At 41.7% G+C, this 16,014-nt stretch overlaps 1 protein-coding gene across 1 annotated transcript; it reads left to right on the forward strand.

The window, feature by feature from the left end:
* The first annotated feature begins 5,447 nt into the window (after positions 1–5,447).
* On the forward strand, positions 5,448–12,370 carry lrrc3ca (leucine rich repeat containing 3Ca). Its single transcript, XM_037754333.1, has 2 exons — positions 5,448–5,731; positions 10,625–12,370. Exon 2 carries the CDS (start codon positions 10,705–10,707, stop codon positions 11,500–11,502), a length of 798 nt encoding a protein of 265 aa, XP_037610261.1. The 5' UTR covers positions 5,448–5,731; positions 10,625–10,704; the 3' UTR covers positions 11,503–12,370.
* The last annotated feature ends 3,644 nt before the right edge of the window (positions 12,371–16,014 follow it).

The raw sequence follows: 16,014 nt of genomic DNA on the forward strand, positions 1-16,014 counted from the left end.
CTTTACTTTGTGTTTAATACTAAATAAAGGTGCAATATGCGAGATTGGGAGCATTTCTATTGCCTCTGCATGGCTCTTAACATGGCGACGGCTGAGTCGCTGGCTTGTAACAAAGGAGGGTGGATGCTATGCTTCCACAATAGCGCCGTTGGTCGGGACAGCGTTATCAGCTGTAACCGCCGTATGAGAGAAGCCGCGGCTGCCAGCTACCCAGTGGGGCACGCTCACATGCTTGAACATGCACTAAAAAGCCCGGCTATATGTCAATAAAGCACGGAGAAGCTCGGATTACAACACACACAGAAGGAGAATCTTGACATTATTATATACTGTATATCTTTACATAGCAAATAGTTGTTTGCTGCTATATTAATGCCGGGTATTTTGTGCATGCTAACTCGCTAAACGAAGATAGTGAACATGGTAGCCTAACCGTTATTGATGTACAAACTTAATATTGTTTGAGCCCTGAAGAGATACAAAAAAATACAGTATTTTAAAATAAAAAAACACAGATAACTTTGCATATGAGATTTTTGTTTTCTATTAATCATCATGTGACCCCTTTAATTAATGTCATGACCCATTGTCGGGGTCCTGATCCCCAGGTTGGGAACCACTGAAACATATTTAAAATGTATTCTAGCATTATTTTTTTGGAAACACTCTCAAAGTATTGCGAGCTACAAACAACATAAACCACTCGGAACATGCCAGTGCGAGCATCAAGCCATTCATGATCTGCTTTAACAGAAGACTCTTGGTGGTTTTGAAGCTCTTGACAAGACTCAGCCGGCTCTGTCAGCAGGGAATTCAGCAAGGATGAATGAATATTTACAACACTTTCATATCTCCAGTCCATTGTTTCCTTCAATGATATCAGACTTCAGAGACAAGGATCTTTATATAAAATGAGGTGAGGTGACCCCTCTGATATACGGGCAGTAGCAGAGAAATCCTTTTAATACACCTCTCTCACAGTTGATTAAAAGGTTCAAGACAGGTAGGGATATAAATAAATAAAGCACGGGGTAATGTTGTATTCATAAAGACAAGGCAGGACTTTGATCTTACTCGGGGACGAGGAGTAAGCTGGGAGCCGGAGACAGAGTGTGTTTGTGTGTGTGCGTAAGTATACGTCTGCATGTATGTGTGTTTGTGTGAGCAGACAAAGTGGGATAGAAAATGAGAACGAGAGGGAGAGATCTCATTAATATGGGTCCTCTAGTTCCACTGCAACTCTGAGCACACAGAAAAGGCTAATGGTGAAACATTCCCACCCTGTCGAGATGACATTGTAGACACTTTGGTGCTAATATTTTCTCAGCCTAAAATCCCACTCAGCACTTTGGCTTCATGGATTAATGTCAGCTTGCAGGTATGTTCCACCTGCACAGGTATCAGGGTAACGGAGAGGACGCCTGAGCCTGTGTTGAGATACTTGACAGGCTGGAGAGAGAAAAAAACAGTAAGGAACTTTGATCCACTTGAAAGCGTATCAGGACTAATGCTTAGTTGATAATGCATACAGCGCCCGTCTACTGTAGCTGCCAACCACAGCGGAGCATTTGAAGTAATCTGATAACGCTGAAGACTGACTGCCAGTGCACTCTCCTCTGACGATGAGGAAAGTAATCCTATTTTCTGCTGTTTCACTGTCATATGCTCTTCCACCTATCTGATCGCCTTCTAATTGACAAGAGCAGCCTCTTAACCTCAGGGCTGTAAGAGGAGTGACTATAGAGCAGCGACAATGTGTTTCTCATGGGGATGGGGGACTGAGATACACAAATGTATTACGGTTTTATCGATCAACCATGTAATAAAAAACATTAAAATGGCCAATATATCTACAGGTTAGTGTCACACTGTGATCCCCCTCTTCACTGTAGAGACAGCAGACATGAGTTATCTGCTGGAGTCCAATGAAACCAAAGAAGAACAAGCCTCAGCAGACTTTTAAACGCTTCAACCCAAACTTAATCAGCAAAGCAATTATTCAAAGTGCTAAACAAATGTAACCATAAAACGTAGCAGCCCATTCCCAATATGACATTGTGCAGCTCAATCTCCTGCAGGTTAATCTGGACGATCATTGCTGTTATAGTTTACACAGCAACAAGAGATGTTGCCTGGGCAGCACACAGGAGAAGTCCAACAGGATGACAACAAGTGATGTAAGATGGTCCAAAGTGACAAACAAAAATATATTTGTTGATGTTAAAAGAATTGGTTTGAGACTTGGATCCAGCAGTACACCTGTGAAATCCCTAAAATAATACAGTGGCAACCAGATAAATAATCCAGATGAGACAGGGATGAGGAAAAGGACATGAAAAAGATGTCTGACCGCTCTCACGTGATACAACCAAAGAGCACAAACATATTATTACAGTTGCATTAAAATAACGTATATAAGGATGTTTTAATTGCCTGTAATCCTTTCTGCCATCAACACCCTTCATTGATAAATAGAAAACAGATTATTTGCTATTCATGCTGTCAAGGCTGGATAAAGCCACTAATGGGCCCAGGGGCAAAAATGAGATATTGAGCCCCCAACACACCAGTTCCCCAACCCATTTTACCTGGAGCCCCAGCAACCAACCAGTATTCCTGTAAATTGTTTGTTAAAATGTGATTTAACTCAAATTAGTTTAAGGATATGGATCTTTTAAGCATAAAATTGATTGAAAAAAATGCAGGTATTACAACTGAGAACTAAGAACTGACACAGGACCTGTCTACAGACCCTGGTATAACAAAATTGCAAATAATCTAATTACCACACAAGCATGATGTGATGGTCTGCGGCCCCGGGGCACTTTTGCTTTCACGTAATGCTAACATTGTCCAAAATGGAGACAAAAAGACCCAAGTTGTGAAGTACTGGAATTTTCCAATTAAGGAGCATTATACAGGGACATAACGAGCGGTCATATTTCACTGTAACTGGTCACAAAAGACAGTCTATATGATATTACCTGAAGAAAGAAAGAAAGAAAGAAAGAAAGACCCTACAGTATAGCTGCAGTTAATCATTCACAGTGTGTCATTCCAGAGCTCCAGGGAATGAGTTTGGGTGGAGTATCCCACTTCATTGATTTTAATTCCATTAATACCTTATGACCGGCTGCCTGGCAGACTCTCCCAGGCCAGTGGCCATGCAAGTCTGTTTTCATAGTGGATTTGGTTGGGCTTCCTTATCAGCTGGCAGCAGGCAGGAAAAAGGGGGCCCGGAGACGGCCAGAGATCCACCGCCCTGCATGGCAGCCGGGCTGGGGCTTGCATGTTTGAAAACAACCAGCTTTCAGATCATACATGATTAGTGTGGGCTGCCAACCCAACAACCTCTCCATGTTGGGGAAATGTGTATGAGATCACTCTGTGTGTGTGTGAGAGGGAGGGGTGACTTACAGGCACCTGATGCATGCACATCCACTTCTTCTCACAGCAATCAACACATGCATATCCTCCTAAGACCCAGCCCATTGACATGTGTCCTCTGTTGTGGACATTTTGTCCACATGCATATCCTCTTACTCTTTTGACCTACTCTATCAACCCCTGGTGTATTGTAAAGAGGACATCCTAGGCTTTCCAGTGATATGGCATGTGTGTTTTTTGTTTTTAATCAATTTGAATGTATTCTTGGTTTAATATCACTCTACAGCCATAATCTGTTCATTTTTTTTTGTCTTTTCACCCTGAAATAGTCCTGTAGTCCATTATACAGTGGACGATAAAAATAATGTTTAACAAGCCTAAATTGTTAAGATTTTCTTTTAACCCTAAATAGGAAGGAAATCACAAAAAAAGTAATTGGAAGACATTTTTTTTTAACTCGGTTCCCAGGAGGATATGAATGAATGCAATCAGTCCTTACATTACATATCTGCATTAATGCACACTCAAATTCTGGCAACCAAACAAGTCCAGCCTTTCCATCTGTGCGTAAATGCATTGCGCACCATGCGTCTAAACTTTACATTAAAGGCACTGTTTGTAACTTTTTACACGTATAAATCTATTGGGTTGGGATCCCATGGTGGGATCCAACGGCCACAGGTGTCACTGTTAACAAGCATTTCTGAAAGTTACAAATAGACCCTTTAATGTTATTTTTTTTGTTGTTGTCAAATCCAGGATCAGATCATTGAGATTACAACCGCCAACAATGACATGCCTTTGCCCTCGCGCTGTTGCTGCCTACACTGTAAACAATTGCTGTTAATTTACAACAGGATTTCAACAGTATTAACCTGTTATTGCTAAAAACAGTGCTTTACTTACGCTCTAAACCTGTTAAATTACGCTCATAGGCCGTTTTTTAACTGAACTATAATGCATTCTTAAAAAACAGCACTGTACTGCTGATAAACTGTCTAAAGTATCATCAGTAACAGTTTCATGCAGTATTTTTTTAATTCTGGGACCTGATCTGCACATGTGAGGCTTGTACATTGTACATGATTGTAAAATCAGTGAATTAGCTTTATTGTTTTTCACTCACATGTTGTTATGGTTTGCATTCTGTGCTTGTAGCCAGCTAGAGACAGACATTTTGGGAAAAGTGTCAACAAGTTTATTATACCCTTTTTCCTAACAAGTGCCTTTAATTGTATTTAGTGTGACTATTCCTATGTCTGTAACCTGCTAAGTCTATTTATCTAGGCAAAAAATTATGTTTATTAAAAAGTATGTAAAAAATACAACCTAAATAGTGCATTAAAGGTCCCATATTATGCAAATTTTCAGGTTCATACTTGTATTTTGTGTTTCTACTAGAACATGTTTACATGCTTTAAAGTAAAAAAAACACGTTATTTTCCTCATACTGTCCACCTGAATATACCTGTATTTACCCTCTGTCTGAAACACTCCGTTTTAGCGCATTCTGACGGAATTGCAACAGAATTGCATTAACGTTGCTAGGCAACAGCTTGGGTCCATGTGTACCTCCTGTCAGCTGATGACATTCACATTCACTGTAACCAGGAATAAACTGGGACACATTTAGAATGTTTTACGTTTAAAATTGTGTCAAGGATCTATATATTGTATATTTGTGACATCACGAATGGGCAGAAACGGCTTGTTTCAAATGCAGAGTTTCTGAATACGGGCTGTGTGAATTTCCCTGTGGATTGAGTGTTTTGATACTTTCACAGTATTTATATAGGATTTAAGCCTGCTTTATAATAAAAAAACATGAAAATCTCACTTTTTTATAAATGGGACCTTTAAAACAAATCAGTAAGATAATGTAAAAGGTGAAAAACAGCTATATGATGTATCTTTAAACAGTAAATTAACTGTAAAATACTGTGAAATATTTATATTTATTTTTCATTAACAGTACAAAGCTGTAAATTTCAGCGACCGTATAATAATGTTGATTTTACAGTAACATAAAGGCAACCCTGCTGCCATCAGTTCTCTACTGTTATTTTACTGGGACATTGTTAACAGTGTGGTTGTCTGGTTGCGTGGAAACTAACAGGCTGCCACTGAGCTGGATCTCTGAGCTGTAGAGGAGCATTTCCAGTGGCGCGTCGTGGCCAGAGCAGCTCTCCTCCTCTCCTCTTCTCTTTCTCTCTCTAGCACAAGTTTAACGAGCTGATGGAAGAGAAGCTTCCGGAGAGAGCTCCGATCTACTCGGACCATTTCATCGCTGTTCACTCGCTGTGAAACACATCATGAAGAGGAGAGGCAAAGCTGCAAAGACGAAGTGAGTGAGCGCTCTGTTGTGTTTTTTTATTTGTGATATTGCGCGCATCTATTCTTTAATCCATGAAGTAGTTTCGAGTTTTCATGCTGGTTTGTAAATGTGACTTGGTAGGAAAACAAGCAGTGGATGGTGTTGGACTAAAACAGGATGAAAGACAAACTTAACGCATCGCCTTTATCTCCTTATCGCCCTATGAGTTCATTTCTCACCACATGCTTGTTGCTTTATGAGTGGAATTTAAATGAACCCACTGTTGCACTTTAATTTGGCATCTTAAAATGTCCTAAATGTGTTGTGATTAAATTAATTACATCATGACCATCATCATCATCATCATCTTTATTATTATTCATATTATTAATATATATGTGTATGAGTATATATACTGTATTATATTAATATTTTACTCATTTATTTTCTTTTTGTTTTGTTTTTTGTTCCCCCTATGCTCAATACACATAAAAGGAAGGATGTCTGTATGTGTTTAAGAGTAGACATATGTCTTATATGACCATCTAGCCTCATATAATGCCAAACACACACCCATTATCCACATCACACACACACACACACACACACACACACGCACACACACACACACACACGCGCGCACACACACACACACACATTCTTCAACCTATTTTTATCCCCTTGTGTTGTTTTAGTTTAGTTTAGTTTTGTTTTTTGTACTTTGTTATTTGTCTTTCTCTGTATAATATATTTTGGTCTTTTTTTTATATATGTCCCTGCACATGTCTTCACTCGTTTTGTAATCACTTTATAGCACAATAAAAAACAAAATGAATTAATTACATCATCAGTGTTGTTTCAGTATTGAAGTTGAGGATATTAATCTTGAAGAGAATATTTAAACTGATTAGCTCAAACCTGTATTAATCTCTAACATACTGTACATTAAAGAGCCCCCCTGTGACAGTGTGCTTAATGCTCTCCGGGTTAACTCAACAAGCTTATTCTATGGGGGGGAAATGGGGTCTTTAGGTACACCGTGGAAATCTGCCAAGTGCCATGCTGTTGCCCTAAGGAACAAAAAAGAGCTTCTTTAGTAATCGAGATTGGCATTGAGTGAGGGATGGGCATGTGGATAAAGCTAAAAGCACTGAAATATGATTACAGTTGCATTAAAAGCCTGCAGTTTCAAGTTAAAGATGTCAAGGATGATTTATTTCCCTCTCTGTCATCCACCACCACACGCCCTCCCTCATTGATAAACCAGCAGCTTCTTTGCCACTCATACAATGCTTATATAGCTGTGATGTGATGCCACAAATTCGAGGTCAGATTCATACATGAAAAATACAATATGTCACAAAACGTATTAATATAATGTATTTGTGTTGCATTTTGGGGCTAGGCAATAATTCAATATGATAATTTATCAGATATCGAGATATCGTGATACGCAGTTAAATCGTCTAAATTGATAACGAGCACATACAAACTTACATTTTGTAGAAAATCTGAACTCTGCTCATGGGAATACCCAGTGTAGTTAAATCAAACTATTGTCTTAATCTGATTACTCTTTATTTGTGTGCATGCATGTAAACATACTGGTAGTCAGTGTATAGCTGGAAATGTTTATTCATTATTTTTCGCTATGATTTCTCTTGAAACTGCTTACCAGTATGTTCATTTTGCACGAAAGTTCTTAATTAAATGAGAAAATATTCAGAACTTTTCATTTGTCAAGTATTTAATTCACACAGGAGTATATAAAAATAGGCTTTACCACGTGGTTATTTCATATAGTCTATTTATTTGTTGAATTACCATAAAACATGCTCTATCGTGATATTTATATATCGTTATCGACATATAAAGTAATCTATATCGTTATATATATCAGTATCAAGATATGAAATAACCTATATCATGATATATGTATATCGTTTTCTAGATATGAAATTACCTATATCATGATATATGTATATCGTTTTCTAGATATGAAATCACCTATATTGTGATATACAGTATAACGTTATCGAGATAAGAAATAATTTATACTGTGATATATATCGTTAGCGAGATATGAAATAACCTATATCATGAATAATATCGTTATCGAGATATAAAATAACCTATATCGTGAAATATATCGTTATCGAGATATGAAATAACCTATATCATGATATATATCATTATCGAGATATGAAATAACCTACATCGGGATATATATCATTATCGAGATATGAAAAAAACAATATCGGGATAGAACATTTTGGCCATATCTCCATTTGAACGCCTCTTGTGTTTGGGTTTCTGTCCAAAATGACTGCTCCTCATATAATTGGAGAAGGAGACTTGTGAGTGCAGCACTGGCAGCAGTGAATTTATGAAGTGAGAAGCTGACCTTTGGCTGCAAGAGCGCTGTATTTATTGTTTAAATTAAAAGCTGGAGGGTTATTTATCACAGAAGCAATGACTTTAGGGACACTGATGAAGACCTCGCGAGATTTAGAGGCCAACTGATTCATTGGATTTACTGTATACGGCAGTAAGATGGGTTATACTTGTTGACCATTAGTAAAAGTACTCATTTTTGACAGTGATTCTGTTTATCTCATCCACTTCTCTCCTTCCTCTCCCCTGTATTCTTTCACTGCAAGCTGTCTTCATCAGCTGTCCCTGTGACTGACTAAATATGCGCCCCTTTCCTCGATATCTCATTAGTGTCCCGCTCTGTTCTCTGTTGTTATTGTAATGTTACCTCATTCTCTTTAAATCCTCTTGATATCGTTCTTTCTCTCACAACCCTGTGCTGGTGTGTCCAATTTCCCCTCCGTGCCCACATGCTTTCTCCTCCTCCTCCTCCTCCTCCTCCTCTTCCTCCGTCACCAGCCTTCTGCTCCTGCTCCCCCATTATCGCTCAGCTAAATACCAGGCTGGCATGCTGTGTGACAGGAAAAGTATCGCCTTTACAGGAGCATAATGTTAACCATTTACTTTAGGCAAGACTTTTTATTTCCTTGGGCGTTCAACTGCATCTGTCATGCTATTTTACATTCTCATGCACCCCACTGACACAAAGTGCAGAGGGAAATCCTTTTGGAAGTTGCTTAATGAAGATGTATGGATAAACATCTCATGTCTGAGGGAGGCGAACTACAGCAGTCAGAGCTTCTTAATGGCAGATGCTTCATCTGTGCTTTGCTCCGGTGCATCAGCCTCCATCCCCTCCCTCATTATTGGGATTGTCTGGCAGGCATCTCTAAAAAGCGGCGTAACACAATGAGTGTTATTAGCTGTGTCTCGTAGACAAGTCACCTGTCCTCTTAACACACACATACACACCGCCGTTGCCACCACACTCTGTCCTCTACCCCCCAACGTCATGTGATACTTCGAGGTACTTAGAGATCGATTTCATTTTTTAATCTTGGTAAGTGGATCTTGCCCAGTCTCCAGCCATTTTGGAGAATTTAAGAAGTCTGGCTGGTCCTTTTTTTTGTCTCAAAGAAGACAGGCCATCACGTTGTCTGTTTTGTTGGCCTTGATGCTGTTTGTAGCATTTGCATTTACCCCCAACAAAAGGATTGGGTGGCCAACACTGATGCTACACTGACTTAAGGAGTTTTTCCTTAGGAGGATTAGTAACAGGATAGGAGGTAGCCCTGATCAGCTATTAATGAAGTGTGTTAGGGTGGGTAGACCCGCTATTTTCAAAGGCGTACATACAAAATATAAAGTGTAATTTACAGGACGCACAGACAAGCGTTTACCTCTGTGTTACTTGCACTTCTGACTAAATGAAGCTTGACAGACACCAAACCGGGACATTTTTATTAATTGACACTTTTAAAGAGGACCTATAATGCTCTTTTTCAGGAGCATTCTTGTATTTTGGGTTTCTACTCGAACATGTTTACATGCTTTAATGTTAAAAAAATGCTTTACTTTTCTCATACCGGCTGTGCTGCAGCACCTCTTTTCACCCTCTGTCTTAAATGCTCTGTTTGAGCTCCTGCCCCGCCCTCCTGAAAAGCCCAGTCTGCTCTGTTCGGTCAGCTGGCCCGCTGATGTCATTGGTCAACCGAAACGAACTCTTCGGACTCCGCTTCAGCTCCGCTCTAACTAACTTTGTTTGAGGGTGTGCCAAAATAGCCGCTAGGCAGGTATTATGCAAATGTGTTACTTGGTGACATCACCACGTTACGGAAGAAAAGGTGGGACTTCAAGCAAGGCGTTTCAGGCAGTTCAGGAGCGGTGTTTCTGTGAGGCGGAGTAACTCCCTTTGGCGTGGACTTTGGGCTTTGTAACTTTACAGACCTTTTACATGCACAAAAAAAACTATACAACACACTAAAGGAAAGGGAAAAACACAAAAGCATAATAGGTCATCTTTAATAAAACTGTTGCATCAGAATGGCAGCTATAGTTTTAGAAAAAAATGGAAACATGATAGACATACCATATCTATAACTCCATGAAAAATCTATTTGGTTTTATGTTTTGTCATGGTGTCACATCACTATGTTAATGCCAGTCTCTGTGTCCTGAAATAGCCCTGCATAGCAGGGATGTCAATTATAAAGGAGGCATAGTGACACCAAAGGATTTTCGTAGCTTGTTTATTTAGTTGGTACGAAGGGAACGTTTGATTCTTAAACTTCCCTGGGAATACAACAGAAGTTCAGTTGTTTCTGAGCCAACGACATGCTGAACTGCAGCATTCCCGCTGCCTCCTCGCTGCAATTAGACGAGCTACTGTACCACCTGATTTCTGTGTTACATAACACTATGGACACTGAAGAGCATTGTTAATCACCCATGTTTTGCTTGAAGAAACTATTTCACAGTGCAATCTGCACTTCTCTTGTTTCAAAGGGTGGTCTTCCCACCACTGCTAATGTGACTTTCTGTTCTTTTTAGGCTCAACAGCTACTGGGGAGGTTGATGTGGACTTCACCTCCTGCGCCCAGGTGGTCCTTCCTGGAGCATGCCCGTATCCCATGATGTCCCTGCTTGCAGGCTGGTTACTGCGCCACTCGGTGGTCATGTGTCTGCTGTTGCACAGCCTGGTGCTAATGACCTTCTGCTTCCATCATGCTGCCACCAGTTGCTCCAAGAGCTGCTACTGCTCTGAGAGCGACAGCACCGGCAAGACGGTGCGCTGCAGCAACCTGCAGCTCACGGAGATCCCCCAGGACATCCCCAATGACACACGACGCGTCTACCTGGACTTCAACCTCTTCACTACGGTCCCCGCGAATGCTTTCGCAGGTTTGCCCCACCTGGTTGAACTGGATCTATCGCACAATGAATTAAGCCAGTTAGAGCCAGGGGCGTTCAGAGGCCTCGGCTCCTCGCTGCAGTTCCTAGACATTTCTTCTAACAAGTTGGTAAACTTTAACCCCGATGCCTTTGAGGGCCTGCGGTCTCGCGCCAACCTAACAAACAATCCGTGGCATTGTGACTGCAACTTGCAGATGGCGATGCCCCGCGTGGACCTTGAGCCTGCGTCGCTGACGGGCATAGTGTGCCACACTTCAGATCCGGAGGAAATAGGAGTTCAAGGACTTGCCTTCCTGTTGGCGCCAGACATAGACCTGTGTGTGGTGATGAAGAGGACTACAGATGTGGCCATGCTGGTCGTCATGTTCGGCTGGTTCACCATGGTCATCTCCTACCTGGTCTACTACGTCAGGGCTAATACGGAGGACGCCCGCAGACACCTGGAGTATCTCAAGTCCTTGCCCGGCAAACAGGGCAAGTCAGAGGAGTCTTCCACCATTAGTACTGTGGTATAGGGCTGACGGAGCTACACATGGGACCTGAAGCGGTAAACCACACCAAACAGGACGAAGCTAAAACCTACAACCACACGGTCATCATCAGTCTCAGATGGTTTTTACTCAGCTGTTGTCACGGAGCCAAGGTGGGCAATAAGACATCTGCACAAGAAAACCAGGCCGATGCAACCTATGAATAATTCATCTTTCAGCGACCCATTAAGAGTTTTTGTTGGCTCAGTCGATGCTCTAGTCGGTGCGCTGAGGGAGTAAAAGCAGCCGCATGTTTTTGGCAAACTCCAAATATGGGATACAAATGGGATTTATCCAGTGGTGCATGCACCTAGATGCACCTCGCTCACACACAGACAATTACGGAGACGACGTCAAGCAGCAATATGAACGATGGGAACACTAGAATGAGGAACTCCATGTACAACTGTTTTCCATTAAAACCCTTATGGTATTGACCAGTATATTCTCAGTAAAATTATGTTTTCCAATTAAATTGATGTTTTTTGGGGGTTTCTCTTACCGAACACACAAAAAAAAGAAAAAGTACTTAGTATTTCGAGTCTGAATCACCCTTAATGCATATTCAGCTCACTATCTTGATGAATCAGATGTGATGAAGGAGTTATTCCGTGATGTTTTTGATAGTAGCCACTGTACCAGAGCTCCATACTGATGAGGACCGCAGACCTCCGAGCTGCCTCTATATGTTAAGAGCTGACAGGAAACCCCCGCTAGCACACTTCCATAACCAATGGGATCCCTAAATTATCTGTCCAACACAGCGGTACTCTACACTGCACATAAAGAGTCAATGTCAGCCCATTGGAAGTCCATTTATCAAATGCAGTGGGCGTAGGGTGTTGTTAGTTTGTGAGGAGGGAACAAAGAAAAACCCATCACTCATGGGTGATGGGAGTCCTGTTAGCTGATACCAGAAACATAATGCAGCTCTGGAATTACTCCCCGGCATAATATGCTAATCTTCAGTCACAAACCAATGGCCCTGTAAATATCATGTAATTGTCAGAAAAGGTTGCTGTGAGAAGCAGAGAATTAGAGGTTACTGCAGTTCAGCTGTCGTGAAATAGAAAGAGAGGGACTTATAATCGAAACAGGGACACGTTTTTCATATTCTGGTAGGAAAAGCCCTTCAGCAAACACTCTCACCCCTTCACCCAGAGTAATTAAGAGAACACAGAGGAATCCTTCACGATCATACCTGGTTATATAGACAGAGCCTCTGCTCCTGTGCTGTTTTTCATTCTCTCTCATGCCTTTAATAAGTGCCCAGGGTGCCTCTGGGAGCCATATTGTCTGGTGTGGTCACTCCCATGGGTTTTCCAAATAACATTTATGGGGCCATGACCTGCTGGTCCATTTAAAAGAGCTGCCAGGGATGCAAATCTCCTATTTCACCAGACCTTGGCAAAGAGGGAAGATGCATTTGTGTCTCCTCCGATGAAATCGTCGATACAAAAACTGAGACCGCAAAAAGGGAAACGCATTTACGTGGAGGCGTAATTCAATCCGCGTCAGACTGTGCTCTAAGATATGCTCTTGTCCGCTCCACAGACACGAGGTAAGAATAACCCGGTGCAGTCTTGAATAATGAAATTTGATGTTTGAGATGTGGGAAATGGTTTGTCAACAAGGATTTCCCTGTGTCAGACACACACATGCCTCTAGAGCAGAGCAGGAGCGAATGCATGATTTATGATGGCCATAAAAAACACTTGAGCAGCAAAGTCTGGGAATGCACCCATCATCTTGTGTGGCCCAGTTCTTGAGGAAAAATTAAGGGAGAATGCCACAGGGGATCAGCTGCCCCCCTCTCTGCTATACCCTCGCTTGGATAAAGCACTCTCCAAATGCCCTCGGGCCGCTCGGTGAGGGTCAAGAGTGCTCACAGTGGCAGCCAAAGTCAGTTTCACCTCATCCTCAAATTCCCTTCTGTCCCAAAGGGCAGCACTCAATCTTGAAAGGAGTAGTTTGACATCCTGGAGAATATGCTTACAGTAGCGTTCTTGCAGAGTTAGTTCAAATGATCAATACCACTCTCAGGTACGGAAGCCTAAATATGTAGCCTGCAGGCGGTTAGCTTAGCTAAGCATAAGTTAATTACTGAGCTTTTTAAAGCTGTTTTAAACCAAGCACAGATTTTCGGCCGAAAAATGCACCCGGAAGTTTATAAAAACTGATTTTGTGGGTTCTTATGAATGCATGAAGAAGAAGAAAGGCACTTTATTAATCCCTGAGGGGAAATTCAATCATAGAACATACACACAGGCCCGAAATACACACATGCACAAACAAGACCTATATACATGCATTAATGGTGAGCTATCAGAGCGAGCAGTTGGGGGTTTGGTGCCCTGCTCAAGGGCACCTCGGCAGTGCCCAAGAGGCAAATTGGTGACTTTCCAGCTACCAGTTTACACTCAGTACTTGGTCCATGTGGGGAATGAACCAGCGACCCTCAGGTTCCCAAGCCAAGTCCCTTTAGACTGAGCTACTACCGCAAACCCCTGCAGAACATTGGTGTAGGGGAAAAATTCGGACGGACCTGTATTTCATTTGGTTTCTCAACACTCAATTGTACGAGAAACATAGTGACGACTACCTCAACAACCAAATAAAGGACAATCGCTCAGCAGCTGCGATAGGATGAAGATGGTCATGTTGCTAATATGCATTTGCTAACGTTATATGTTAGTCACATTACATTAGCACATTAGCCCCTTATATATTCTCTGCCTGGATTGTTTTTTGGTGTGTGGAGGCAGTTGGCTATATGAAATAAGGGATTTATTTTTTTGTGACGAAAAATGGAACATGGCAACGATGATATTTCGCACCCGGACCTGGTGTGCATTTTCGCATTTTCGCATCTCATTGGTTAGAAATGTGCTTTTAGACGTAATAGGTGGATTTTGAAACCTTTCGATAGAGCCATGCTATAGCGGTTTCCCCCTTGTTTCCAGTCTTTATGCTCAGCTAAGCTAACCAGCTGCTATAGAGTGGCATCAATCTTCTCCAAAATTCCCCAAAATGTCGAACGATTTCTTACCAGAAGAAAAAGGTGTAAGAAAGAAAACGTTTATCTTTCAGTAAACCACTTATTGATTTATTTCCTTTGTTTTTGCTTTTACTGACATGTTCTTTTTGTGTTACTTTTTTGTTGTTGTTGTCATCCCTACATGCTTAACGGCGTCCATGCTCCGTAGTTTCTATTAACGGGCTGAGTTTGTTTTACAGAAAACAAAGATATTGATCTTGACAGAGTTAATCTTAAGGAAGCCCAGGTACAGCCTCCCATGACGAGCAGGAGGTTCAACAGTACTGAAAAATAGATGGTAAGCCTCTCTCTCTGACATTTCCTGCAACACACACACACACACACACACAGCTCCCTCCTTCGCTCTTTCCTCTGATAACAGACTCTCACGGCGGCTTTGAAACCAGCCACTGTTAAGAGGAGCCTCACCACAAGAGGAGATAAAACATAAACTAGTACCACACATGTGTGACTCTGTATTTTCGTTCAGCTAATGCACATCCTTTTGTTCACCTGTATGTACGACAGGTGTGTGTGCGTAGCGGGAGTGAGGGGTACCGGTAATGTAACACCCCTGTTCTCCAGCACACACATGAATGTCACTGAGGTTAATTTAAATTTCAAGGCCAGCTCAGCTTGCCCCGCCTGCTACCTTAGACACGTTACACTGGTGTGAGCATTACAACTGCTGGGTAATGGGACACAAAGTGGGGGATAAGGTGACGCATCCAATCCCACAGAGCGCGGCCCTGTTTGGGGTTGGGTTGCAGGTGAAAATGTTTCCAGGCTCCGAGATCACATGGGGTCTCCCAGTGAGGGCCTGTGTGGGCACCTGATTTCCTCTCTCGCCAAAAAAGATAAATGACACCGCATCTGAGGAGAGGGACAAGGACATCCTTGTCAATATTCTGCGACAGGTCTCCTTTTTCAAGGGGCGACTGGGAGAAGAAACACAGACGATTAGAGCTGTCTGAGGAGGAAACACTGTTTCAAGGTTCATTTTGTGCAACACAGCTCCCCCTGTTGTGGAATGTGTGTAAGTGTGAGGAAAATAAATGCCTTTATCTTAATATTTTCACATTACGATGAGTCAAATATGCTATGGCTCCTATGAGAAATGTACATCAGAAACAACACACAGGACACGCTAGAAGCATACATAACCAAAAAAACCCACAGTAATAGCAACAGTGCCTTATAATAAGGGTATTTGTTCACGGCAGGGGCCGGATTAAGTCACTAGTGGGCCCCTATTGAGGCCCACACACCTGTTCCCCCAACGCCTGGAGTGCCAGAAAACAACTGGAATACTACCTGCCACAGGTTTGCTGTAAGTTAGTTTGTGAAACTCACATTTGTTAAAGAATATGTATCATGTAAGCATAATAACAACTGACATATTAAAGGTATTAAACTAGAATTTACATAGCCTTGGTTGATCCACATAACAGCATTTTCAG

The sequence above is a fragment of the Sebastes umbrosus genome, chromosome 20, assembly GCF_015220745.1.
Source record: "Sebastes umbrosus isolate fSebUmb1 chromosome 20, fSebUmb1.pri, whole genome shotgun sequence".
In the NCBI taxonomy this organism is placed as follows: Eukaryota; Metazoa; Chordata; class Actinopteri; order Perciformes; family Sebastidae; genus Sebastes; species Sebastes umbrosus.